Consider the following 25,449-nt stretch of genomic DNA (forward strand, 5'->3'; position numbering starts at 1 on the left):
TTTATTTTTAAACGGGGGTTACTATGTTATAAATTATTTTTAAGAACATTATTTTTGTCCACTCACACCTTCAAAACTTGTTTTTCGCCCCCAGGCTGTAGAAGTGCGAAGGAATCCACCACGGGCCACCCCTAGCCTCCGCGCCACCCAAAACACGTAGGATTTTGTTGTAAAGTACTTAAAGTTCTGTAAATTTGTAGCAATTGTTCTGATATCTGGTTGGAACTGAGAACCAAAGTTGAGAAATGTTTATTTGAGTTATTCTGGTAGTTGGTGTAGAATTATTTGCTTGTTTAACAGGTGGAAATTTTTGGGTTTGGACAAATTACAGGGGAGACTCTGCCGAATTTTCGGCAGAAGTCTATGGGAAGTTTTAAACGTAATTGTAACGAGAAGGGTAAAAAGGTCATTTGTGCCCGACATTCGCCAGGTGTCTGACATGCACAGCACTTGGCTCGAATTCCAAAGTGGAATTGAGATCGGGTCCTGTCACTATCGCCCTTTTCAATAGGAAAGATCTTCAAAAAATTTAAAAATTAAAAAAAATTAAAAAAATTAAAAAATTATGGGGCAAGTTGAAATAATTGCAGAGTGAGATCCAGTTATGAAGAGCATGTTCGACTTATGGATAATAAAGATACTCATTATCATTATCTTAGCCATAAGATTCAAAATGAATTGGTATATTTGTTAGCTTTTGAACTCAAAAGTGCAATCATTAAAAAGATTTAAGAAACTGGGTATTTTTCTACCAAGAACAAGCGAGTTTGATAGTAAGATGTGTGGATGTCTCTACTAATCCAATAAAGGTTGAAGAATTCTTTTTGAAATTTTGGATTATGATTGATGCAACAGGACAAGGACATTTTGAAAAGTGGCAACTTGATATTGATAATGTGAAAGGACAACGTTATGACAATGGATCAAATATGAGTGGAAAATACCAAGGTGTCCAAAGAAAACTTTTGTATGTAAATCCTAGAGCATTGTACACACCTTGTGGTTGTCAAAGTCTTAACTTAACACTTGTGATATTGCAAACTCTTGTGGAAAAGCGAAAGACTTTTTTGTAGTCAAACAACGTATTTATACATTGTTTGCTGATTCTACAAATCGGTGGAAGATATTGAAAGATAATGTTAAACACTTAACTCTGAAATCGTTGTTAATTACACGTTGGGAAAGTCGTATTGAAAGTGTAAGAGCAATAAGATTCCAAGCTCCATATTTAAGAGAAGCTTTACTTCAGCTAGCAGAAAGTGACGGTGACTCCAAAATAACAAGTGAAGCTAATTCTTTGCCAACATATGAACTTGGAAATTTTGAGTTCTTATTGGAGATGGTTATTTGGTATGATATATTAGGTGTTGTCAATGTAGTTAGCAAAACTTACAATCTGTAGACATGCTTATTGATGTTGCTATTGATAAAGTGAAAGGGTTGATTACTTTTTTTTGAAAAGTATAGAGAAAATGGGTTTACAAAAGCTATGTGTACTGCTAACGAAATTGCTACTAACATTAGAATTGACCCGGTGTTTCCTAAGAAGCGAAAAATTCGTAGAAAAAAAATATTTTGATGAGAATACTGGTGAGCCATCCCAATCAGTTCCTGAATCAAATGAAGAAATGTTTAGAATTGATTATTTCTTATATTTAGTGAATCAAGCTATTGGTTCTTTACAGAGAAGATTTCAACAATATCAAGAGTATGATAATATTTTTGGGTTTTTGTTTACTTCAGAGAAGTTAAATTCGTTGGATGACTGCAATTTGAAGAATTGTTGCAGTCATTTGGAAAGTATTTTGAAAAATGATAAGTTTTCTGATGTCGATGAGGAGGATTTATTTGTTGAGTTGAAAGTTTTACGGAGGGTTTTACTAAAAGAAAATATCACAGCTACCACAATATTAAATTTCTTGAAAAGATTAAATTGTTTTCCAAATGCATTCATTGCATACAGATATCTATTGACTATGAATGTTACTATTGCATCAGCAGAAAAAAGTTTTTCAAAATTAAAATTATTAAAATCATACTTGCGATCAACTATATCGCAAGAAATATTAAACGGACTAGCTTTGATTTCAATTGAAAGTGAACTTCTAGAAAAAGTTGATTATGAACTTTTGATTGATGATTTCTCTTCTAAAAATTCAAGAAGATAAATTTTCAGACATTAGGATTGTAATGGCTGTGTTTTTTTTTTTTTTCTCTTTTGGGGAAAAAGCTCTTGTAATAGTTTTAATTCTTCAAATAAAGATAGCAAATACAATGTGAATGATTTTTTGATAATCAGGTATGTTTTTGTTGTTGCTTTTGTATTTAATGCAATATAATCTAATTTGTTAATGACATATGTGTGCAACTACTCTTTAATTTTTGATTGACAATTTTTTTAATTAAACAAATTGCTTATTGGAGACAGCAAGGGACCTTATAGGGGCACAAGGAGATTATTTTTGTACCAAACATTTAACCTTATCAAATGGAAATATTTAAATTTTTATGAATTTGATTTGTAATTGTCATTACATATTTATTGATGGTGACTTTTAGTTATAAAAAAATTATTTATGACATTAAGTTATGACAAATTTTTATTTATAGTATTTTCATATTAGATTATGTGAGGCTCCAATTTAAGTTTCGCACGGGACCTTTAAAATCTCAAGGACGACTCTGTTACCAGGAAGAAAAAGTATCTCCTTACCAGTAAGAAGACAAGCAATATCCATCAAGTAATGACACCTTGGTGAGTCGAAGTGGGGTTCCGTCCAAGAAATGACAATCAAAACAATAGCTTAAAAGGCAATGGAATAGCAATACTTACAAGGAAATCCAGCTACCTAGGATATTCTAAGGGAAAGCGCACCCTTTTATTTATTCTCACAAGAAGAAGAGATAATAAAATGGATCATTTCTTCATGCCAGCGGAAGAAAGAAAAGAGATCCGCTGTGAGAAGAAAGGGTGATTCAGCCGCTAACAAGCGCAGGTTTTTCGTTAAATGAATGGTTGGTGACTGACTGGAGGGTGAGAAGTGGGACAAAACCAAAGTCATATATAATGATTCATCTTCATGACCACCATTGCAATATTATTGTATGTAACACAACAAAGTGGTGGGTAGGCACGTGCATGGCTAGCTCATACATACTATTACATACATAAGAGTCTTATGACAAGACTAGTTAGGTGAAGATCACGTGACGCGACTTCAGCCCACGCAACCTGTTGCTTTTTCTCAATTCTAATTCTTCAATTAAATCTTCTTTTCATATATTTTATTATATTTAGTTTAGTTCATCTAGTGGCGGTCAAATCTTCCCATCGGATTTTATATTCTCTTGCTCCATTTTCCACTTTTGTCAGCTGAATGCTCAACTAATCTACTCCCAATGGTTTGATTGACCACACCAAAATCCCCTTTCCCTTGCTCCTCTGTGAACCGAACTTCCACATCTGTCGAAAAATTCTTGAGTTTACCGGTGCACATAATTAAGATGTCACCGAAAAAGTTTTACTCATAATTATTATTTATTATTACAATGGCTCCCTTTACAATTTCCGTAAAAAACTCAATACAAAATTGGCTACACAGCCATCATTGCATTTAATATTTACCCCCAAGAAAGATTGTGACACTCTATTTCGGTCCAAGGCCTTGTATGGTTTGTACAAGTGACGCGATGCATGATTTTTAAAACAACTCCAAATCTCCATACATGGACGCATCAAATTACTTTATATACATATAATAAAATGAATTAATTTGTACAAAATTCTTCTGAAATTATGTACAATCTGTGTGCTTGAAACCTCCTAATAAAAATAAATATAAATAAAAAAGAAAGCCAAAAGGGTTTGGTGGCTGTGCAGCTAATGAGACTGTAAGAGCTCACTCACGAGCCATGAGGTAGTTGGAGCGGTCCCCTTAATTTTAACACTTAAAAACTCAATTATTATTTCTTTTGGGTCAATAAAAACTCAATATATAAATCACACAACCTAAACAACAATTTCAAACATCAAATTCCTTTTCTCTCCCACACCAAAACCACACAAACAAACAGACCTAACACATTGAACAAGCATGGCTCCTGCTACTACTCTCACCTCCATAGCAGGGGAGAAAACCCTGCAACAAAAATTTGTCCGGGACGAAGATGAGCGCCCCAAGGTTGCCTACAACAACTTCAGCAATGAAATCCCGATCATTTCGCTTGCCGGGATCGACGAGGTGGAAGGCCGCCGGGCTGATATTTGCAAGAAGATTGTGGAGGCTTGTGAGGATTGGGGTATTTTCCAGATTGTTGATCATGGAGTTGATACCAAGCTCATCTCGGAAATGACCGGTCTCGCCAGAGAGTTCTTCGCTCTGCCCTCGGAGGAGAAGCTTCGTTTTGACATGTCCGGCGGCAAAAAGGGTGGCTTCATTGTCTCCAGCCATTTACAGGTAACCCAAAATAGAATTCACGAATCACAACTCCGAGTCTCTTGCTTTGATTGATACCATAATAGAAAATATATATATATAGACGGAAGATTAATTTTTATTTTAAACACGCAGTTTATTACTGTTTTTGAAAACTTAAGCCATTGAATTATGATTTTAGGTTTTAATAAGATTTTTGAAATCTTAAGCTGTTGGAACATGAACGGGTCATTGTTTTATATTATAACACATTTGGACTATAATTTTAGGGAGAAGCTGTGCAAGATTGGCGCGAAATTGTGACATACTTCTCATACCCAATCCGGCACCGGGACTATTCGAGGTGGCCGGACAAGCCGGAGGGATGGAGAGAGGTGACACAGAAGTACAGCGACGAGCTGATGGGGCTGGCATGCAAGCTTTTGGGGGTGTTATCAGAAGCCATGGGACTGGACACAGAGGCATTGACAAAGGCGTGTGTAGACATGGACCAAAAAGTCGTGGTCAATTTCTACCCAAAATGCCCCCAACCCGACCTCACCCTTGGCCTTAAGCGCCACACTGACCCAGGCACAATTACCCTTTTGCTCCAAGACCAGGTTGGTGGCCTCCAGGCTACCAGGGATGATGGGAAGACGTGGATCACCGTTCAACCAGTGGAAGGAGCCTTCGTGGTCAATCTTGGAGACCATGGTCATGTGAGTATTTATGATTTATATTGTTACTTAAATCGAATTAATTACATTTTACATAATTTACTGTTACATTATAATGTAGATATGAATTATAATGTAGATATGAGTTACGTCAATTTTGATCTGCTTTTTGGTACGTTATGATGCCGGTAGGCAGACAGTGGTCATTTTCTTTATGTGAATAAGCAAGATAGGGACCTATATTTATATCTTCCTTATATTTAGTAGTCTGTTGAAATATTGATATGAAACTATCAACATGACACGTGTACAATTGCGTGTGTTGTTGGGAGTCCAATGGAACATAAGAAAATGTGTATTGTTTATTTTCACACGCATAAATAATTAGAAATTACTCGCACCCGACAATTAGAAATCACTCAGACCCGCATAAACGAGTAACATTCTTTTATTAGTATTCATTTCTCTGCATTAATTTATAGCATTTATGGAAAATAAAATCACGGGTTTGAGTCAATTTAATTGATTGGTTTTGTACACAATTGTAATGTGAGCAGTTTCTGAGCAATGGGAGGTTCAAGAATGCTGATCACCAAGCAGTTGTGAACTCAAACAGCAGCAGGCTGTCCATAGCCACATTCCAGAACCCAGCTCAAGAAGCTACAGTCTACCCACTGAGCATCAGAGAGGGAGAGAAGCCCATTCTAGAGGGGCCAATCACCTACACAGAGATGTACAAGAAGAAGATGACCAAGGACCTTGAGCTTGCCAGGCTCAAAAAGCTGGCCAAGGAGCAACAATTGCAGGACTCGGAGAAGGAGGGCAAGCCAAAGGATGATATTTTTGCTTAGCCACCTCAGTTTCTCTCAAAGCTTGCTCTTGTTATGCTACTGGATACTTGTACCTTTGCCGTCAAGTTCTTCTATGTGCTTAGCCAGTGGATGATATTTTTGCTTAGCCACCTCAGTTTCTCTCAAGGCTTGCTCGTGTTATGCTACTGGATACTTGTACCTTTGCCTTCTAGTTCTTCTATGTGCTTATATATGCAATTTGCTTAATTTGTGTGTTTTGGGGCGTTGGAAAAGTTTGGTCAATTTGTGAGTCAATTTGTAAGTCATATTTTATGTTAAATTAATAGATTAAAATAATTTCTACTAAGCACATGCTCTATAAAATTATTAGAACAGTGAGCTCACTCCCTTAAGCCATCTCCAGTCATAAGGCTAAATGTAGACCATGGCTAAAAATTTGGCCCTTCAAAATATTAATTTTAAAAAAAATAGTGTATGGCTAAATTTTTTCATCTCAAGTCATGCATGGCTATATTTTAGGATTCTTCTTATTTTATTATTTTGAGAAAAACTATGGTACAACATTCATACATTTCACAACTATGTATTGTTTAATTTAATTAAACTACTATTTTGAGACAATATTCCATATATGACAAGATTTCTGATAAGATTTTGTGTCCACATGACACGTCTTATCCTGAAAGAATCTTAATAATTTTTCGGGCTATGATTTTTGAGTGACACATGTTGAATTTTTTATAATTTTTTCTTAAATAACATGAATTGAAACATTTGAAACATTTAAAACATTTAAAAAGTATGTGTGAAAACATGAATTGAAAACATTTTAAACATTTACAACATGAATTGAATAAAGCCTTTGCAGCCCACGAATTGCAACCCTTTTTAATCTGTTTACAATCAATCCTTTTTTAAAAGCCTTTGCATTGCATACTTTGGGTTGGACTCGGATTAAAATGCTACTAACAAATCCAGCAAAATAGTGATGATTGTTGTACCAACTTGGAGCTGAATTATGGGTTGGACATGAGTCGTGACCCAATCACAGCCCATATAATCCATATGAGGATTGTAGCTGGAAAAACACACATAAAAACAGAAAAAACCAAACCAAAACAAAATAAAAAGACAAACATAACCCAATAAGCATCTTTATAGCAGGAAAATCTCGTTACCAAGGGTCTTTAAAAAGTGCCAACGAGGGTTGGTTGAGTTGGTAAGGATCGTTCTCTTTGCTATTAAGGCTTAGATTCAAGTTCCGCTGCCAACAATATCTCTTAATGGGTAATATGTAAAAACAAAAAAAAGAAATAAGATCTCATACATTTTTTATCATAAAAAACAAAGTCTTTAAAAAGTCACGAGCTAAAACATTTTTTTATGGTCCATTGAGAACCAAGTATTGTATCTAAAAAGTTTAAATCACATGCTAAATTTGTGAAGCGCACGCACAATCACACATTACAAACTCATCTTTTCTTGAGGTCGGTGTTGGATTGGACCTTTGTCAAAGTGTAACTTTAATTTCTCAATTTATAATTGTTCGTAGGAATCTCTTTCAGATAATTTATCACAAACACCAAAAAATAAATAAATAAAAATCATAATTGAATTTCAAAACTCATAATGACATCTCTAAATTCAATATTAACGAGTTGTAAACTTGCTATAATAATATTAAAGATGCATTTGGCGCTTAATTAATTTTGTCTCCTAATTAGTTTCAGTGGTGTGTGAATGAGATTAGGCTTTTTATAGGATTTGGTGATGAAAGCCGCATATTAAAAAAGTAGGAGATTCTCCAATCTCCTTCCCAAAGCCAAACACAAAAGCTATGTGAAAGCCAACGACACACGCATGTACATGTTTATATTGTATATATGTCGATCGTTTCAAATTTTGAAGTGGAGACTGGAGAGTGAGACTTACAACAAGTCTTGTTACTTGACTTAATTTCTAGGCTGATAAAGTTTCTAATTAACCAACTGTAATGTCTAAAGCATAAGTGGAAATTTCCTATTTTTACTTTAACATTCGGAATTCGCATTCGATTGTAGGGGAAAATATTTGATTTTTTTTTTTTTTTTGGGTTGAAAGGGGATATTCAATAAAACTAGAACCTCACCCAAAACGGGGAGAGCACAGAATTACAAAATAAGCAACTCATTAAAAAAGCGTAGCAGAACAACTTTGAGTAAACCTAATCGAATCGCTTTGTTTAATTATTAGAGAGTTGAATTGGCCTAATAATGAGCGGATTTTAAGTTTAAAAAATAATAAATAAAATAATAAATTACTATGTACAAATTGACTTACAGGTTGTAATTAAAACTAAAAAATAAACTTAATTTTAAATTAACTTGATCGAACTTAATTTTGAGTTAACGTGATCAGAAAACCGGACTCAATTTTTTCTTGAACTGTTGTGGATAGTTAAGAAGATGCATATACAGAATGCCACGTGCACCACCGGCACATCACTGCTTGATTGCGTGTGTTTGTCCACATCCACATGTACAAATATTTTACGGGGCGCTAGCAAACCTCCAATAAAAGGCGATTGGTTTGCTTTGCTTTGCCTTTATAATATTGTGAGTGCGAAAACAAACCAAATTGTTGTGTTCATACTGCCAAAAGTCCTTAAAAATTGTTTTATCACTCCGCAAAAGTTGAAAAGTGTTTTTGAGAATTATTGGTTTGACTACGGCCCAGACCAATGCACATATGCTTGCTGGTCAAAATAATATAAATATAAAGAAATAAATAGAGCTTATTATATGATGACAAAACTCATTTTAATAGCTCGTCGGAAGATATGATTTGAGTCCGTATTATTTCGTTGTAAATATTCTTTTCTTTTCTTTTTTTAATGTGAAGAAAAATAATACTAAACTAATTTTCAGCTGATTCTAACAAATTAGATCATTAATAAAAAGAATATTGTTTTCATATATTAAAACCGAAGTTTACTTTAGTTGATTTCATAAGTATCATATCAAATTCCATCAATCGAACCGCTTAAAAGGAATTATTAATTTCACACATTGAAGTCCAAGTTTATTTTAGTCAAGTCAAAGTTTTATTTTTATTTTTATTTGTGTCATGTCTCAATATTTTCTTACCAGTTTTCAGGAGTATATACTTAACGGTGCCATATTTATTCCTATTGTCTGTAACAATATTTAAAGAATGTTAATTAAATTCCATGTGTTAAGATTTGAATAACCTGTATTTTGGATTCAATATTCAATGTGAAGACTTTTCTTTTTGATAGACTACATTTTTTATTTTTCTTTTTTGTTTTTTTGTTTTGGTTAGTGGCGAGAGCACTAGATCATCCATCCATTCAATTGACTATGTCATACACCAGATATAATTTAAAAACCCAGGATAATCCTCCAACCAACCAACCAAACAAGAAATCATTTATTTAGTTTTCAAAGTAATATGACTTTTTTCGGCTAACGTTCTCTGGGGTGTTAATTATATCAATTATTTCGTCAAATTAAGGATTATTTTCGTCTATCTAAAGTTAGGATTTACTTTGACCCATATTCACTATGGCCCTTGTCTCATAATTATCCCTTCAACTATTTCTGATAAACTAGATCCCAACCCAGGGCTCATGCCTATTTGTGACAAATTGACATTTGAGAGTTTATTCGCATGAACCTAAAGTTTAAGGAAGTTAGCAAATGACTCACTAGTATAGTGGTATAGAATATTTATTTTTTCAGACAAAATTCTGACATCCGTGTAGTGTGTGTGAGTTTAGTATGCTATCGCCCATCTCAATAAAAAAGATCCTAAAAAAAAATAAAAACAAAAAAAAGTTAAAGGAAGCTCAAATATAACACATTCACATTTGAGTTTTTGGAGATATCCAAAGACCAAGTCCACACACAAAACAAGTCTGACGCCGACTTTACCAAGTCTCCATGCTCACTGTCACAGGCTCACTCACACCCCTTCACACCATTGCTAATTACAGTTTTGCCCCCACAATTTTCTCAATTAATTATGAATTTTTATTTTTTACTTTGATCAAAATCAGTTTCAAATTTGAGTGGGTCAAGCCATGTATGCAATTTTCTACTTCTCACAAGTAAATTATGAAAGCACTTTTTGAAATTTGCGGTCTTAAACCAATTTTCTTCCAACACATGCACAAGAATGTTTGCGCCTTTACCCCATTTTTATTCAAAGCAACAAGTATTAAATATATATTGGTCACACATTTAAAGTAGATTTAAATATGAAAATGGTCTCTATGTTTTACTTATTTGGCCAATTTAATCATCGTATTTTTTATTTGATTAATTTAATTCTTGTATTTTACTGCGTTAGTCAATATTAGTTTCCTCTCCCTTCCCTGCTCGATTCTTTTTGATCTATTAATCATTGTGATGTTAAAATTGATCTTTTATTTTTAAATTAAAATTTTATCTTTCCTAAATAATCAGAGATTTTTTATTGGTTTAAATAATATTTAGAAATTCTTTCACTATCAGCATTCATTATGGAACGTTGCACTCCTTGACTATAATGGCTTTACAACAACTGTTTTTTGATACATGGGTTATGCGGACAAGAAAACCGAGGCGGGGGGTTAGAGAGACAGAGACAGAGAGAGTGGCGGTGGTGACTGGGACTGCTGATGTTGGCTATGGTAGTGGTGGTGGTGGCGGTAGCATGGAAGAAGATGACATAGAGGTTGTTGGGTTTCTAGATTTTTTATTTATATTTTATTATTTTATTTGTAAACCTAACTTAATAAAAAATTTATTAATTTTTTTAACGGTAGTTTGATATAATGAATAACATTGATTAATTGTCCAAATTAAAAACACAATGACTAAATAAACCTTTTAAGTAACAGACTGTTAATTTGATTTTGGTGGGTTGTTCGATGCATTATCGACTTTGTCAATGCAACTTTTTTTATAAAAAAAATTTAAAACAAAGGATGAACGCCCTGCATAGAAAATTCTTGACGAGTCATATGCATTAGACATAGTATATTATACCATAAAACTACCCCAAGTTTGTAGTAGACAGACATGTACCCCATCATGGTCCCTAAAAAAAGTCATTGTCGCAATAATAACCATGAAATAAAATATAATTTTAGGCAATAATTGAGGGGAGACCAACAACCAACGGATCCTTGTTAGAACATGAATTATATATATATATATGCGCGCAATATTTTAACATAATCTAAACTATAAAGAGGGAGATTCAAACTCAGGTGCAAAGTGTATAGCACATCCCTTCTAATCAACTTAGCTAAGAACATGACCATTTGAACTCAGACCTTTTAATTTCAAGATAACCATTTGTTAATTACAAATCAACCGATGGTGAGGTGAAGTATAGATAATGTGGCCAAGGTGGCTGCTTAATTACAAACATACATTTAAATTTGTTTTGACAATATTGTTTATAAACTTATATTCGAAAATTGGAATCTTTAGGATTCAAGACACAATTAGTTTGGCTAAGTTTATATAAATTGTCTCGGTCAAACAATTTTATATAGTTTACATGAAACATTTCCATGAGCTTCATTATCCGACTTGCCATGCCATCAAGGGCAGGCTCCCATCAAGTTAATACTTTTTGTGGCCTTTGAATCTCAGCCACAGACAGTCGTCTCATTTTTTCTCTGGATTCGTCTGCCCTTTCAGTGAGGGGACCTAGCTAACTATGGCTGAGATTCATTGCCCTATATGCATTGATTTCTGTCACGAAAAAAATACCAGTGTTCAGCTACTGCAACCCACTACATTTTGAGCAAAAGAAAAAAAATGCATGAGTCGAGGAGGGTTTGACTAGGGTAGGTCAATAGCTCGATTAATAGGTCAAGGGTTCAATTTTCCTCTCATACGAAAAAGAAAAAGAAAAATCAATGCATATGTTGTCTTTTCTCATTGAGAATACTCAACTTAATTACCCTAAGCTATTATTTGGCCATCATTTTAGAAAAAAATTATATCCCCACCCTTGGCCGTAGACATCGTAGGACCCTAGCTAGCTTCAAGTTGTTTTTTGTTTTGTCAGCCTTGGACTAGTTGGTATTTGGTTTTTCTCTTTTCCCTCGGTTTTGAGGTTTGGTAGGATAATTAGCTCTCATGTGCGCCACTAGACAACTATTTGAGAAGAACAATATCATCTCATTCACAATATATATCGAAAAAATATTGTTATTTGGATCTTATTTACTGAGTATATTGTTCATCAACTCTCTAATACATGCGATGCGAGTTTTATATGCACTGATGAAATCCATCTCTATTAGATGGTCAATAATATAATCGATGAATATGGTACAAATAAACATTATTGATATCAAAAAATACATGAATGTATAAATTTCAACTAAGAAATGGGATCTACTAATAGATTGGTGGGTTGCACAAAGTTGACGTGGTACCATCAACAACATTCCCCAAAAGTTAGAAAAATAAAGACAAAGATTTGATAAGTAAAAGAAGACATAATCCGTGTACATTTATTGAAAAAACTTCCCATTACATTTACTACGGATGACAGCACAAATCATTATCTGCAATATCCAACTCGTCATTTACTATTTTTCGTTCTCATAAACCCTTTGAAACAAATTTACTTTTCACCTTTATCCGTAGTAATTCTTTCCTATTGTTTTAACTTTCACCGCGTTGACGACGCGGGCACACAGCATCTAGAATTTAAATTATAGTGTGGAAAAAAATATATTATAGAATTAAAAATAATAAATTAATTATTTTTCACCCAATAAATTTGGAAATTTTTTTTCCAAAATTTGTCTTGAAAGCGAATAATAAAAACACGATCTTCTCTCCCAACAAAAAACTGAGAAACGGGGGCCTTCCGCGCCAACTCTTCCCCCGTAGGCCGTTCTCTCTTTTGTGTTTTTGGGTTTTCAATTTTTTTTTTCTTTTTCTTTTTGTCAAAAGAAGTATCTTTTGACCACCACCACCTTCCTCCCTCTATTTCTTCCCTTCTTCCTGCTATCTGCTCCAATCTTTCCTCTAATTTGTCTCCTCATTATCGCTATATCTATGTCTCCCTCTGATTCTTTCCATATAAGATTTGACTACCATCGCCAATAATTATTAAAATTCAATCTCCCAAATGGTTTTGGATCAAAATCTCTGAAAAGTGAAAACCCTCTTTGTTTCTATTTGCCTTTGTTTTCTTATTTTATTGGGTAAATCATGGGTGGTTGCTTCTCCACCGTCAAGGTCAGTGGCTCAAATAGCAACAACACAACCGCGCCCACGGCCAATCACAACCGGAAACAGAGCACAGCATCGTCACAATCAACAACCCCGCCGGTCAAGCAAGAACAGAGAAGGACCAATAGACCCAATGAGATGCCCAGGAAGCAGCTTGCCAATAAAACAAAAGGCAAGCCCAACTCCAGGAGGCAGACCGGGGTCATACCGTGCGGGAAGCGCACCGATTTTGGGTACGATAAGAATTTCGATAAGCGATACACGATCGGGAAGTTGTTGGGTCATGGTCAATTCGGGTACACCTATGTTGCTACCGATAAGGCTAATGGGGATCGAGTTGCGGTTAAGAGAATTGATAAGAACAAGGTATTGGTGTCTCAATTTCTGAATTGGGTTTTGTGTGTTTTTGGATCAATTCGTTGAAAAGCTTCCGTTTTGTGATATCATTTGGTTGTATGTGAATCTGGGCTCATTTGGTTTTAAGGTGGTGTTCAATTCTTAATGTGATATGGAAAGAGTTGTCGGTTGGGGTTTTTGGGACTTATAATTGTATGATAGGGTGTTGATGATTCTTGTTGCGGATTGGCATTTGTGGTTTTTTGTTCCAATAATTTTCTTGTTGATTCCCACTTTCCACTATTGGATTTCTACTTTTCCAAATTAGCCTCCATTTGCTTAAAGCAGTCTTGTGGGTGTTTTTGAGGAATGGAGAGTTATGCTTCCCATTTTTGGGTTCAATTGAGGTTTCTGAAAATTGGTCATGTTGAGCACCTCGTGTGAAAATAGTAGCAGATAGCAGCTGACAATTACTCAAGTTTTTGTTTTATTGTACTCTTGTTTCATACCTACCTGCAAGTTTTTGAAATTTGTCATTCAGTTGGTTTGTTTTTTTCTCAGTCAGTTTCCTATCAGGTGAAACATGTAGTTCTATAATTACAAATACTGTGAATTACTTTTCAAGTGTTAATGTGTTCATTAGAAACATAAATCATTTTCCCTTTTCCTTTTTGGAAAATGTTCCATTAATTCGTGAATGATCTTTGGTTTGGCTGCAGATGATTCTACCTATCGCCGTTGAAGATGTTAAGCGAGAAGTAAAGATATTAAAGGAGCTTGCAGGCCATGAGAATGTTGTCCAGTTTTATAATGCCTTTGAAGATGATTCTTATGTGTTTATAGTTATGGAGTAAGTTTCATTGTCGATCTCTGTTTTCAGAGTACTCCAATGTTCTTTTGTTTTAGTTCCTTACATGCTCCTTTTCGGCTTATTGATCTTCATGTTTTCTGAGAGATTTTACTGTATAATTCTATGTAAGTGTTTGTTTCATCTCCCCATTAATATCTTGCATATGTTGTTTTCTATCTTCTTTCTTTTCAGGTTATGTGAAGGTGGTGAGTTGCTGGACCGGATTTTGGAGAAGTAAGATTCCTTGAGTCCTGGATAAATATTTATCTGTATTTCCGGTTGACCAAGAAATTTTCTTTCTGTCATATCTGTTGTAACCTTGAAATTATATTCTTCTTCTTGGTTAATCAGGAAGGACAGCCGTTACACTGAAAAGGATGCAGCAGTAGTTGTAAGGCAGATGCTTAAGGTTGCAGCTGAGTGTCATTTACATGGTCTGGTGCACCGTGACATGAAACCTGAGGTATAAACAAGTTCATTAACATGAATTCATCCTTTGATATATGGAGTCATTTTTCTCTGATTGTTGTAACTTTCCATTTTTTCCTTGCTTGAAGAATTTTCTTTTCAAGTCAAAAGCCTTAGACTCTCCTTTGAAGGCCACAGATTTTGGTTTGTCAGACTTTATAAAACCAGGTGAGCATATTTTCAATCCAGGAAAGATTTTATCAAGAGATGTACAAGTTTCTGTGATTGAAGTTCTACAGTTCAATTTTGCTTATCTAGTACTCGTGGCCATGTTTCTGGCCATTTTTATTTGAAACCTATAAAGCTGTTTAAGCTTAAAAAATGCAGGCAAGAAGTTCCAAGATATTGTTGGCAGTGCTTATTATGTTGCTCCTGAAGTGTTGAGACGGAAGTCTGGGCCTGAATCAGATGTTTGGAGTATTGGTGTGATTACCTACATTTTGCTTTGCGGGAGGCGCCCATTCTGGGATAAGACCGAAGATGGTATATTTAAGGAGGTGTAGTACATTCTTAATTTTGAATTCTGTTGGAAATTTTTCTTTGCGGGGGTGGGGGAGAATAATTTGATGCCGGTTTATTATTTGTTATGTCTCCCCTGGCCCCTCATTATCTGTTTAGTGAACTTATTCACCTCTCTGTTATTGTAGGTCTTAAGGAACAAGCCTGATTTTCGCCGCAAACCATGGCCAACCATAAGTACCAGTGCTAAAGATTTTGTTAAGAAGATACTGGTAAAGGATCCTCGAGCAAGGCTAACTGCTGCTCAGGCTCTATGTATGCCCCTAGATCTTATCTGGATAGAAATAATGCTGATTACCATGGTACTGGAAAGGCTAACATATTTGTAAAGATTTTGAATTAGCTGCTTTATAAATGATTTTCCAATGATTTGCTTTTTCTTTTTTACAATTGAGTTATTGGTGTCATACCCAAGGAACATTTATTATTATTTTTCACCTCGAGACAATTCTTTGAAGTGTTAATATATATATATATATGTAATTTATTTCCAGAGGGATTAACTGTTATTTCTTCTTTCCAGCACACCCATGGGTTAGAGAAGGAGGCAATGCATCAGAGATTCCTATTGATATATCTGTTCTAAATAACATGCGCCAGTTCGTGAGGTACAGTCGTTTGAAACAGTTTGCTCTAAGGGTAAGAAAAATTTCCTTCTCTTGGAGTTTCCAGTACAAAAAAGAAAAAGTCTTTTGTATTTTAATTTCATTATTCAAAATTGACGGCATTGTAGGCATTAGCTAGCACACTTAATGCCGAGGAGCTGTCTGATCTCAAGGATCAATTTGATGCAATTGATGTGGATAAGAACGGTTCCATTAGTCTTGAAGAAATGAGACAGGTAGTCCTTTTTCACATTTAAATTTGAACTTTAGAATATGATATGCCCCTTTCTTCGTGCGTGTATGTTCTAACATATGTGGTTTCTTTAGTTCTAAACTTCTAAGATTGATGTCTTTCTTGCAGGCACTTGCTAAAGATGTCCCTTGGAAATTGAAAGATTCACGGGTCCTTGAGATACTGGAAGCGGTACGCCACCCCCACCACCCTTTTCCTTTTTCTTTTTCCCTCCTCTTAATGAAGGGAAAAAACCACCTATTTTTTGTTTTCTTTATGCCAGTCTCGTAGGGTGTTCAGGTTCTTTCCCTGATCATTCTTTTTCCTAGCGAGCCCTCTTACCCTTACTCCACCAAGGCGATGTGAATCTCACATCAATCTTATATTCGTGTTTTGGATGTACGGTTTGGAATATGGTTGTTGATTTGCTTGATGCAGATTGACAGCAACACAGATGGGCTTGTGGATTTCACCGAGTTTGTGGCAGCCACTCTGCATGTGCATCAATTGGAGGAGCATGACTCTGAGAAGTGGCAGCAGCGCTCACGGGCAGCCTTTGAGAAATTCGACATAGATAAAGATGGGTTTATAACTCCAGAGGAACTTAAAATGGTTAGTGTTAATTTGTTTTGTTGGCTATGCCTTTCCTCTCCCAGAAGACACAATCACATGGAACACAAACTTGGATTTACCAGTGTTCTTGTTAATTTTCCTGATACACTACGTTGTTTCCTCTCTTTTGTAGCACACGGGATTAAGAGGTTCTATTGATCCACTTCTCGAAGAGGCCGATATTGACAAAGATGGGAAGATCAGCCTATCAGAATTCCGTAGACTTCTAAGAACTGCAAGCATTAGTTCGAAAACCGTGACTAGCCCGCCTGGTCAACGGAATGCTAGGAAGGTGTAGATTGGAAGTAAAAAGTGTAAGAAAGATGTTCCGGTTTTCTAGTTATAACTTATAACCATCCCGGACCACTTTTGAACTCAAGTATTCAGCAATTGTATTCTGCATAGGATTGGATAAAACATTTCACTGAGACATGTGATGTTAGAGTTGGTGTGAATCTGAAAAGAAGGCGGCTCCGGTTACTGTGGTTGTTAAAAGTGTACATCCTTTTGCAGGTGTTGGGGATTTCTTGGTTGTGCCGTACAAAATTATTATGTGTGACATAAATAAATTTTAATGAAAATGTGGCAGATTAGAACCATCTTGTGTGTTTTTTTAATGCGTTATCTTGTGTTATTATATACCAATAGCTAAAACCAAAAGTAGAAAACATTTGAGCAACCGTAATTGACGAATACGAACTTATTGATTTTAATTTTGCTCAATTGGATTTGGATTGACCAAAAAATAAAAAAACGCGTGCTCAAATTACTGAAATAAGCTCTTAGCCAAATGGTTGCATGGTGAGACGCAAAATAAGAAAACACATTAACATATCAAAATAAATAACAATAATTGCTAGACTGAATGTGCAATTACAATTACACCACTTTAACATATCTAATCTAAGGGGTTAGGCAGATCTGAAATACAATTTACAAATATATAAACCTCTCTATTGCCTTCCTAGTGCTGAGGGAATTTGTTACTAGAAAACAGAAAACCTTTGCTTTCTTGCTTGGATACTGGAGTCAACAACTTTGAATTCGATTAGAAACTTGTGTGTTCAAAATAAACCGGAAGGTGTTCAGACCCACGGCTTATGATCAGGGTGTCATAGAAAACACAAGCTCTTGTGATGTTAGCAGTTCGATGAAGTCAGAAGTACAGGCAACCTATGTTTCATTTGTTAGACTTGGGGACGTCACCTACGCTGTTGGAGGAGTTATCCTGAAGACCTTGAGATGAAGAATACCTACTTGATGAGCTTCCATCTGTAACAACCCTATCCTTCCTCTGTGATTGCTTGGACTTCCTACCTCTAGAAGATGAATCCTGTAAAACCCCATTCATTCAATCTTCCATTTCTAATGAAAGTAGATTCATGTGTAACATATAGGTACCGTACATATATAAAAGTATTTCTGAAAAGTGTAGCTTCTATAAGTTTAAACGTTAAGACTAACCTGTTGTGTCGAAGATCCTGGCATCTTAAGTTCAAGGTCGGTTGCCACATCATTGGAGTCATCACATCTTTCAGCATTGCTCCCCCTTTGCATATCTGATGACTTGCTTCTGCAATCTTGTTTGCTTGAAAGGTGGGAAACAGATGCATACTGAGGTGCCGGCTGTTCTACAGGAGGATTGGCAGGAGCTTGATATGGGACAAAAGTTGAACAGGGATTGGGAATAGCAGAAGGAGTTTGAGTTTGAAAGTAAGGAAATGGCTGAAGTGACGGGTGCATGGGAATTGAGCCGGGAGGAACAGCTACAGGCATTGGATATGAGTATTGTGGAGCCATAACAACAGAAGGATCCATGCCAGCCCATGGAAACATAACTCTCAGTCTTTGCTGATACTGAACATTTAGATTCTCAATATCGGATTTCAAAGATGCCTTCTCTTCTCTTAGCTCATTCTTCTCCTGTGTTAGCTGCTTGCAATAAACAAGACTTCCGACGACATTAGCATATGATCGGCCTTACAAGTTACAACCACAAGGATAATACACATTACATATTAAAAGGAACATCACCTCACCTCACGGGATTCATCAGTAAGCGCGGCACACTCGGCCTTTAGTTTGCCCACATCAGCAGTTAAATCCTTCAACATTTGAATTGTGTCTGTAAGGATGGTTGCCTTATCGTTCTTGGGCCTATCTGGATCTACATTTCCAACATAACAATAAGGCATGCATGTTTCTTGAGAACTAAGGCACGCGTTTGGTAAACTACTTTTCACTTGTGAGGCACACAATCTGCCATTCACATGCTATATTGCTGATACTGTTAATCAAATTATGTAGCCTTCATTCATGTCAAGCTATTGTTGTGATGGTGAAACATGTTGTGCCAAAAAAGTAGTAGAATATTGACTGAGCTTTACCTAATGTGTTGCCCAACTCAAGAAAGTGCTCATTGAGTCGATCCCTCCTCAACTTTTCACGGTCTGCTTTCTGAACTTTTCTTGCAACAATTGGGTCCTTCGTCTCCACATCAGGCCTTTGTCTGCCACAAAATCAAACTATAAAAATCCAAACTTTCTCAACCCATCTGCTTCAAAACAATCAAGAATTTTTTTTCTCGAAATTATTTAATGAAAGACACATTTAATTGCTGAATTCAAGCTAACCCAATAAAAGAAAACAGAAAATGTGTAAGGAAAAAAATGGGAAATATAAAAACCTGGACTCAGAGTTGGAGTTGTGGGAACGATTGGAGGAGGGCAAAAGAAGAGGCTGAGCAGAAGAAGGAGCTGAAGCAGCTGAGAAATCGTCACCGTTCCATTGATCCATGCTCGCGAGCTTCAAATTTTCAGTCTAGGGTTTTGCTCTTCACTGCAAATTGAAGAATTTCAGGGAAAGAGGTAACCGAAAGATACAAAATTGAACACCAATCCCAGCTTTCCACAACAAAACTCACCACTGCGAGAATGGATGCCAATGCGATTTGGATATTGGATATTTCATTTTTTTAATTTTTAATTAAATTTAATATTTTATTAAAGCTTTGAAGGTAGAGACCAGGATTGGCTACGTTCCTGACCACGATAGTAATTTTAGAACTGTGTTTCCACACGTTGTAACAAACCGACGTCGTTTAAGCGGGGAGGGCTTTCGTTTACCTCCAAATTCTGAAAATGGAAATGGCTCGAGGGTTTCTGCTGTCTCTGTAAATTGGAAGAAAGGAAGAAGATGAAGATAGTGACGTACAACGTGAATGGGCTGAGGCCACGCATTGCGCAATTTGGCTCTCTTCTCAAATTGCTAAATTCGCTGGACGCAGATATCATTTGTGTTCAGGAAACCAAACTGAGAAGACAAGAATTGACCGCCGACTTGGTCATGGCGGAGGGCTACGAGTCCTTCTTCTCCTGCACTCGTACCTCAGAGAAAGGCCGAACTGGATACTCCGGTAAGTATTTGTTCAATTGCCTCAACCAAACCACAGTAGACTCTCTTCAAAATTTGCAACTTGAGTCTCGAATTTGGATTGATTTCACGTCACATGTGAAGGTGTGGCTACGTTTTGCCGCGTAAAATCGGCATTCTCGAGTGACGAAGTAGCGTTGCCGGTGGCCGCAGAGGAAGGCTTCACTGGGCTCCTTGAGATTGGAAAAGGAGAAATGGCTGCGGCTGCAGAAGGGCTGGAGGAGTTTTCGAAGGATGAGCTTCTTAAGGTTGATGGCGAGGGACGGTGTATTATCACAGATCATGGTCATTTTGGTATGTTTTTTCAAGTTTGAGTCTTTGTGCTTTCACTTGTTGGAGAAAAGTTAAAGCTTTTATTGACAATGCTTGTCTAGTTCTCTTCAATTTGTATGGGCCTCGAGCTGTATGTGATGACACAGAAAGGATTGAGTTTAAGCTCAAGTTTTTCAAGATTTTACAGGTAACTAAAGGGATCTTTTGCTCTTTTGAGTTACCATATTATGTAGTAACCTTTCTTTTGTGCATTTATGCCTTTGGTTTATTACACGAAGTGTTTAATTAGCGTGCAAAAGTTATAATTGTTTTTCTTTTGTGTTTTATTTATTTATGTATTAATGTAGGTAATTTTGTTGTAGAAAAGGTGGGAGTCTCTCCTGTTTCAGGGGAGGAGGATATTTGTTGTTGGTGATCTTAACATTGCACCCACCTCTTTAGATCGTTGTGATGCAGAACCAGAATTTGAGAACAACCAGTATGATTTTTTTTCCTGATCTCTATGTAATAGTTACATCTGCATGCAATGTTTGTACAATTTTATAAGTAAAGCTCAATACCTAATATTTTGAGGAAATACCTTGTAGATTTAGAAGATGGTTTAGATCTATGTTGGTGGAAAATAAAGGCTCATTCTTTGATGTTTTCAGAGCAAACCATCCTAATAGGTAAAACTAATTCTCAAAAGGACTTCTAGCAGTCATTTGTTTTGTTCTTATGCATACTTGAGTTTGGATTTGAGTAATGCGTTATATTTGCTCTGTAGTCGTGGGAACATGTTTAGTCATTTGAAGTTATTATTGTATGATATCTTTCCTTCAACATATCTTGAGTGCCCCATTCAACTTCATGTTTTACTTTTATGGTTTAATCACATTATCATTATATGATCATTAAGTGCGATGGTGCATGATTTCGAGTTTGGATTTTTTACCATCAAGTCTTCTTCGGTCAGTATATTGAAAAGGCCATAATAAATTCTTACCATTTGTCAATCCTCCATGTTCTCCTCTATGTAGTCCTTTTTACCATCATTTTAATATTTTATGTCAAATTCTGACATTCATTGTTACCTGAAAGCGTCTGTCCTTTTTTTTGGTCTTACCTTGTTTCTCCGTTTTGTGTGTGTGTGTGTGTGTGTGTGTGTTTTTTTTTTCCTGCAGAAGAGAAGCGTACACATGCTGGCCACAAAATACAGGTGCTGAAGAATTTAATTATGGCTCTAGAATCGACCACATTCTTTGTGCAGGATCATGCTTACACCAAGAACAGGACCTGCAAAGCCACAATTTTGTAACTTGCCATGTCAAGGAGTGTGACATATTGACACAGTATAAACGGTGGAAACCAGGAAATTCACTGAGGTATAGGATACATGGATGCTTGTTTTGTGTGCGTGTGCACCCCATTGGTGCGTGTCATTCCTTTGTAGTTTTGCTTTCATGATTATGCAACAGTAGCTAATGTGCAATGCATGCATGTGGTACATATATATATGTAAGCATGTGTGAGGGTTAGGATTTTACTTTGACCTCTTTCCCTACCCGCAGGTGGAAGGGAGGGCAGAGTATTAAACTTGAAGGCTCTGATCATGCTCCTGTTTACACAAGTTTGCTGGAAATTCCTAGTGTCTTCCAGCATAGCACCCCATCTTTATCTGCTAGATACATTCCAATGGTTCGTGGGCTCCAGCAAACCCTGGGTATGAAATTATTTTTCCCCTTTTGCTGATGGTCTCTTTTTAATTTAGATATTTCTATGTATGCTGTCTTGCGAATTACATCAAGTGATAAGCCCCTTATGATGCACACTTGAAAATTCAAAGAAGCGACTGCTTTCTTGGTTTAGCTTCTATTTAGTGATCTGTTGAATTTATTTATATCAAAGCATGTGAATGCTATATGCTCTATTACTCTTTTACTTGATCATCTGTCAGTTTCAATCTATTCTTTTCCCCTGAAGCCCTTGTTCTTTGTGCCTACTCAAACTTGACTGAACCCTTAGTCGTGTGCAGTATCAGTGTTAATGAAAAGACAAACTGCTGAACAAGTTAATTCAGATGGAGATATCATTAAAGAGAGTTGCAGTGAGAGAGAAAGAAGCTCGTCTGACCACTGTAGCACACCCGGTGTACCCAGTGGAAACTCACGTTCTTCTTCGAGCCAAAACTTTGAAGTTCTCAGTTCAAAATCAAATGAGCATTCCAACCGTTTTTCTATGGAGGATGCTTGTAACACCTTGGTGACTTTAGGTGGTCAACGTACCAAAACAACGTGCGGCAGTGAACCAAAGAAAAAGGCAAAAAGGAGCTCTCAACTCTCATTGAGGTCATTTTTCCAGAAAAGTTCAATCCCTAGCAATGGTGTCGGCAATGGTACTGATACTTCAACTAATCAGATAGATGTTCCAGATTCTAATCATCTGTCAAATGAAACTCCAATACCAGAGAATCAAGGTGGCAGTCCCAAGCAGTGTGAATTGAACTCAAGCGCATCAATTGAGGATCAGGATGAAGTAGATGTCTGTACTTTGGAGAAAGAGAAGAATAATTTTGCTCTAATAGAGTGGCAAAGGTTGCAGCAAGTCATGCAGAATAGCATACCACTTTGCAAGGGCCATAGGGAACCCTGTGTTGCTCGGGTTGTGAGGAAGCGAGGTGCTAATTTTGGACGCAGGTTTTATGTCTGTGCTCGTGCTGAGGTACTTTTTTATTATTTAAAAACTCAAATACTGCTATCAGCAAACACATCACTCCTTTCCTACCATGTTTTAGTTTTCCACTATTTTGTATGTGTTCAATTCGACCCATTGGTGGCTTCACCAAAAATGAAAAATAAAATTCAACCCAAACATATTCAGGTTCAGTTGATGCTGTAATAGTAGAAAACATCTGATAAATTTGCTGCAGTTCCATCAACCATGCAACTATTTTCCCTTTGGTAGTTAGAACTCAGGACAGAACAAGCCACAAGCTGTGCAATCTGTTGTTCTACCCCCATTTTCCCTTTAAACCTTTGGGCGTTTGATATTCAGATTATGTATCTGTGTTTCATATGATATATGAAACTAACTAGTGGCATTTTTTGTTATCCATACAGGGGCCTGCATCTAACCCTGAAGCAAATTGTAATTATTTCAAATGGGCTGCTTCAAAACCTCGACAAAAATGATGATCACTGATTCAGGTAATATGGATGTCAAGCTGTTAATTTCCTGCCTACTGTAAACTTGGAGATGGCGCGGTGCCGGCCATCTCAGTTTAGGAAATTTTTTGATCAAAATTATTCTTCTGGGAATCGAATCTCTCAGGCATAAGCTCCTGTGTTGTATTATTAGCTGTTTAACGTTATTCATTTCCTTGTTTAGTGAATTGATCGCAGTGCTCCACGAAACAAATATGTTTTCAAAAATATGAAAACTAATTTTTTTTCTTTTAAATTAGTCGTGGAGGTGAAATTCGGACTTGACATATCTTCCCATGGTGAGAAGCCATTATCTACCACTAAACCAATAGCTAGTTTGTAACTAGATAATATCAACAATGATGCAATATGGGTCATCTATATCTGAACCAAAAAGGGTTAGCACTCTGATTGGACAAAGAATGTCAAATTTATTATTGTGTCAATCTTTCTTTTCATAACTTAAACATAAACATCCAAACTTTGACTGGCGAATCATGGTGGCTGCAACGTAATCAATAAGGAAGGAAGGAATATTAAATCTCGTTTCAGCATCAAGAACGAAGGGTCACAGAAGATAACTTAATTATATTATAAAAAATAAAAAATAAAAAAATCGAAAGGTTAAAAAAAACCTTCTTCCATACAAATACCAATCAACAAGGCCGATAGTTAAGTGCAGTGATCGTTATCGAGGACAAATTATGGTAAAAGAAAAGCATATAATATTAGAATGATACTGTGAAACACATCAGCAGTGCATGATAAACCCTCAGCTTAATTAAAGATAGGTTTTACATCATTATCAGGATCAGAGACTGTTAAGTTGGATTGTCTAACACAACACTAAAAAGTCTAAGGACATGCAAAAGTTGAATGACAAGGTTTTACGGCCACAAGAAGCAAACCTGTCCTTCTCAAATGATGCCATTAAGGATTAGTCCTTACCCAAAGCTTTGCTTCGCGGGAGAAGAAGAATGATGTAAAATCATGTGGATTTTAATTTCCTTTGATAAAATCAACTGTGCAAATTTCAATTTTCATTTACTCATTTACGTGTCGTTTTGTTATTGATGTGTTGTTGTACCATATAATTATTGATAATATAGTAGAATCGTCGAAAATAAGTCGTTTTATTGGATTGATGATTGGTGTCATTTTATTATTGATGTGTTGTTGTACCATGTATTTGTTAATAACATAGCAAAATTGTCGAGTCAAAATCATTTTCGTAGATTGATTATCAGCGTTCAGAGTCGGCCTCACAATCGCCTCCATAATCCAACATTTCTTAATCAGGTCCACACTTGTTCTTTGTGTAGAATGGCTTGATGTGGAAAAGCTGTTGGTTTAAAACCAGAGGCTCAACTCAAGCATCAATAGATTTGTTTTCTGTTTTGATGTGAATATGTTGTTTTAAGTGATGTGTTTATGTTTCTGTGAATTCAATTCCAATTTCCAAATGGTTGGAGCAACTTGGAGGAGGGTCTTGTTTGTGTTAACAAATGATAGTAAACAAAGAAGAAGAAGAAAGAAGTATACAGCAGGAACAGCCAAGATTTGAAGGAGGGTTTCGTGATTTTGTTTGAAATTGGATAACACTTGGTCCCTTGTAATTATATGAGAGACATTTGGAATAATGTACTCTTTTATGGACCCTAAGATGTAGCGGACTTGGTCAAGTGATTCTTGCTTGCCCAAAAGGCTACCAAAATTCACATGCATTATATATTATTTTATTCTTGTGATCACAATAATTTAGCTCCTTGTTTATATCTTCAGAAATAAA

General features: G+C 36.0%; 4 protein-coding genes across 6 annotated transcripts; 3 read left to right on the forward strand and 1 right to left on the reverse strand.

The window, feature by feature from the left end:
- Positions 1-3,851: 3,851 nt before the first annotated feature.
- LOC117633678 (naringenin,2-oxoglutarate 3-dioxygenase) lies at positions 3,852-6,250 on the forward strand. Its single transcript, XM_034367372.1, has 3 exons — positions 3,852-4,457; positions 4,706-5,134; positions 5,650-6,250. The coding sequence occupies exons 1-3, from the start codon at positions 4,095-4,097 to the stop codon at positions 5,941-5,943; spliced, it is 1,086 nt and encodes a 361-aa protein (XP_034223263.1). The 5' UTR covers positions 3,852-4,094; the 3' UTR covers positions 5,944-6,250.
- A 6,505-nt stretch (positions 6,251-12,755) lies between these two features.
- On the forward strand, positions 12,756-17,372 carry LOC117633679 (calcium-dependent protein kinase 28-like). Its single transcript, XM_034367374.1, has 12 exons — positions 12,756-13,517; positions 14,207-14,337; positions 14,530-14,571; positions 14,689-14,800; positions 14,895-14,973; positions 15,133-15,302; positions 15,453-15,579; positions 15,848-15,963; positions 16,058-16,165; positions 16,291-16,353; positions 16,600-16,773; positions 16,907-17,372. The coding sequence occupies exons 1-12, from the start codon at positions 13,131-13,133 to the stop codon at positions 17,069-17,071; spliced, it is 1,674 nt and encodes a 557-aa protein (XP_034223265.1). The 5' UTR covers positions 12,756-13,130; the 3' UTR covers positions 17,072-17,372.
- A 171-nt stretch (positions 17,373-17,543) lies between these two features.
- LOC117633681 (transcription factor bHLH121-like) lies at positions 17,544-19,764 on the reverse strand. Its single transcript, XM_034367378.1, has 6 exons — positions 19,697-19,764; positions 19,460-19,611; positions 19,161-19,282; positions 18,813-18,940; positions 18,238-18,705; positions 17,544-18,106 (listed from the first exon to the last, which is right to left on the reverse strand). Exons 2-6 carry the CDS (start codon positions 19,567-19,569, stop codon positions 17,954-17,956), a joined length of 981 nt encoding a protein of 326 aa, XP_034223269.1. The 5' UTR covers positions 19,570-19,611; positions 19,697-19,764; the 3' UTR covers positions 17,544-17,953.
- A 105-nt stretch (positions 19,765-19,869) lies between these two features.
- On the forward strand, positions 19,870-23,916 carry LOC117633680 (DNA-(apurinic or apyrimidinic site) lyase 2). Of its 3 annotated transcripts, none has more exons than XM_034367375.1 (9): positions 19,870-20,188; positions 20,290-20,499; positions 20,580-20,665; positions 20,841-20,956; positions 21,066-21,146; positions 21,642-21,889; positions 22,029-22,180; positions 22,483-23,178; positions 23,577-23,916. In XM_034367375.1, exons 1-9 carry the CDS (start codon positions 19,969-19,971, stop codon positions 23,646-23,648), a joined length of 1,881 nt encoding a protein of 626 aa, XP_034223266.1. In that variant the 5' UTR covers positions 19,870-19,968; the 3' UTR covers positions 23,649-23,916. The 3 variants fall into 3 exon arrangements, with proteins under 3 accessions (XP_034223266.1, XP_034223267.1, XP_034223268.1); XM_034367376.1 differs by having other exon boundaries at positions 21,642-21,842; positions 22,493-23,178; XM_034367377.1 differs by lacking the exon at positions 21,066-21,146.
- Positions 23,917-25,449: the final 1,533 nt, after the last annotated feature.

This window comes from Prunus dulcis, chromosome 7 (genome assembly GCF_902201215.1).
Source record: "Prunus dulcis chromosome 7, ALMONDv2, whole genome shotgun sequence".
Classification (NCBI taxonomy): Eukaryota; Viridiplantae; Streptophyta; class Magnoliopsida; order Rosales; family Rosaceae; genus Prunus; species Prunus dulcis.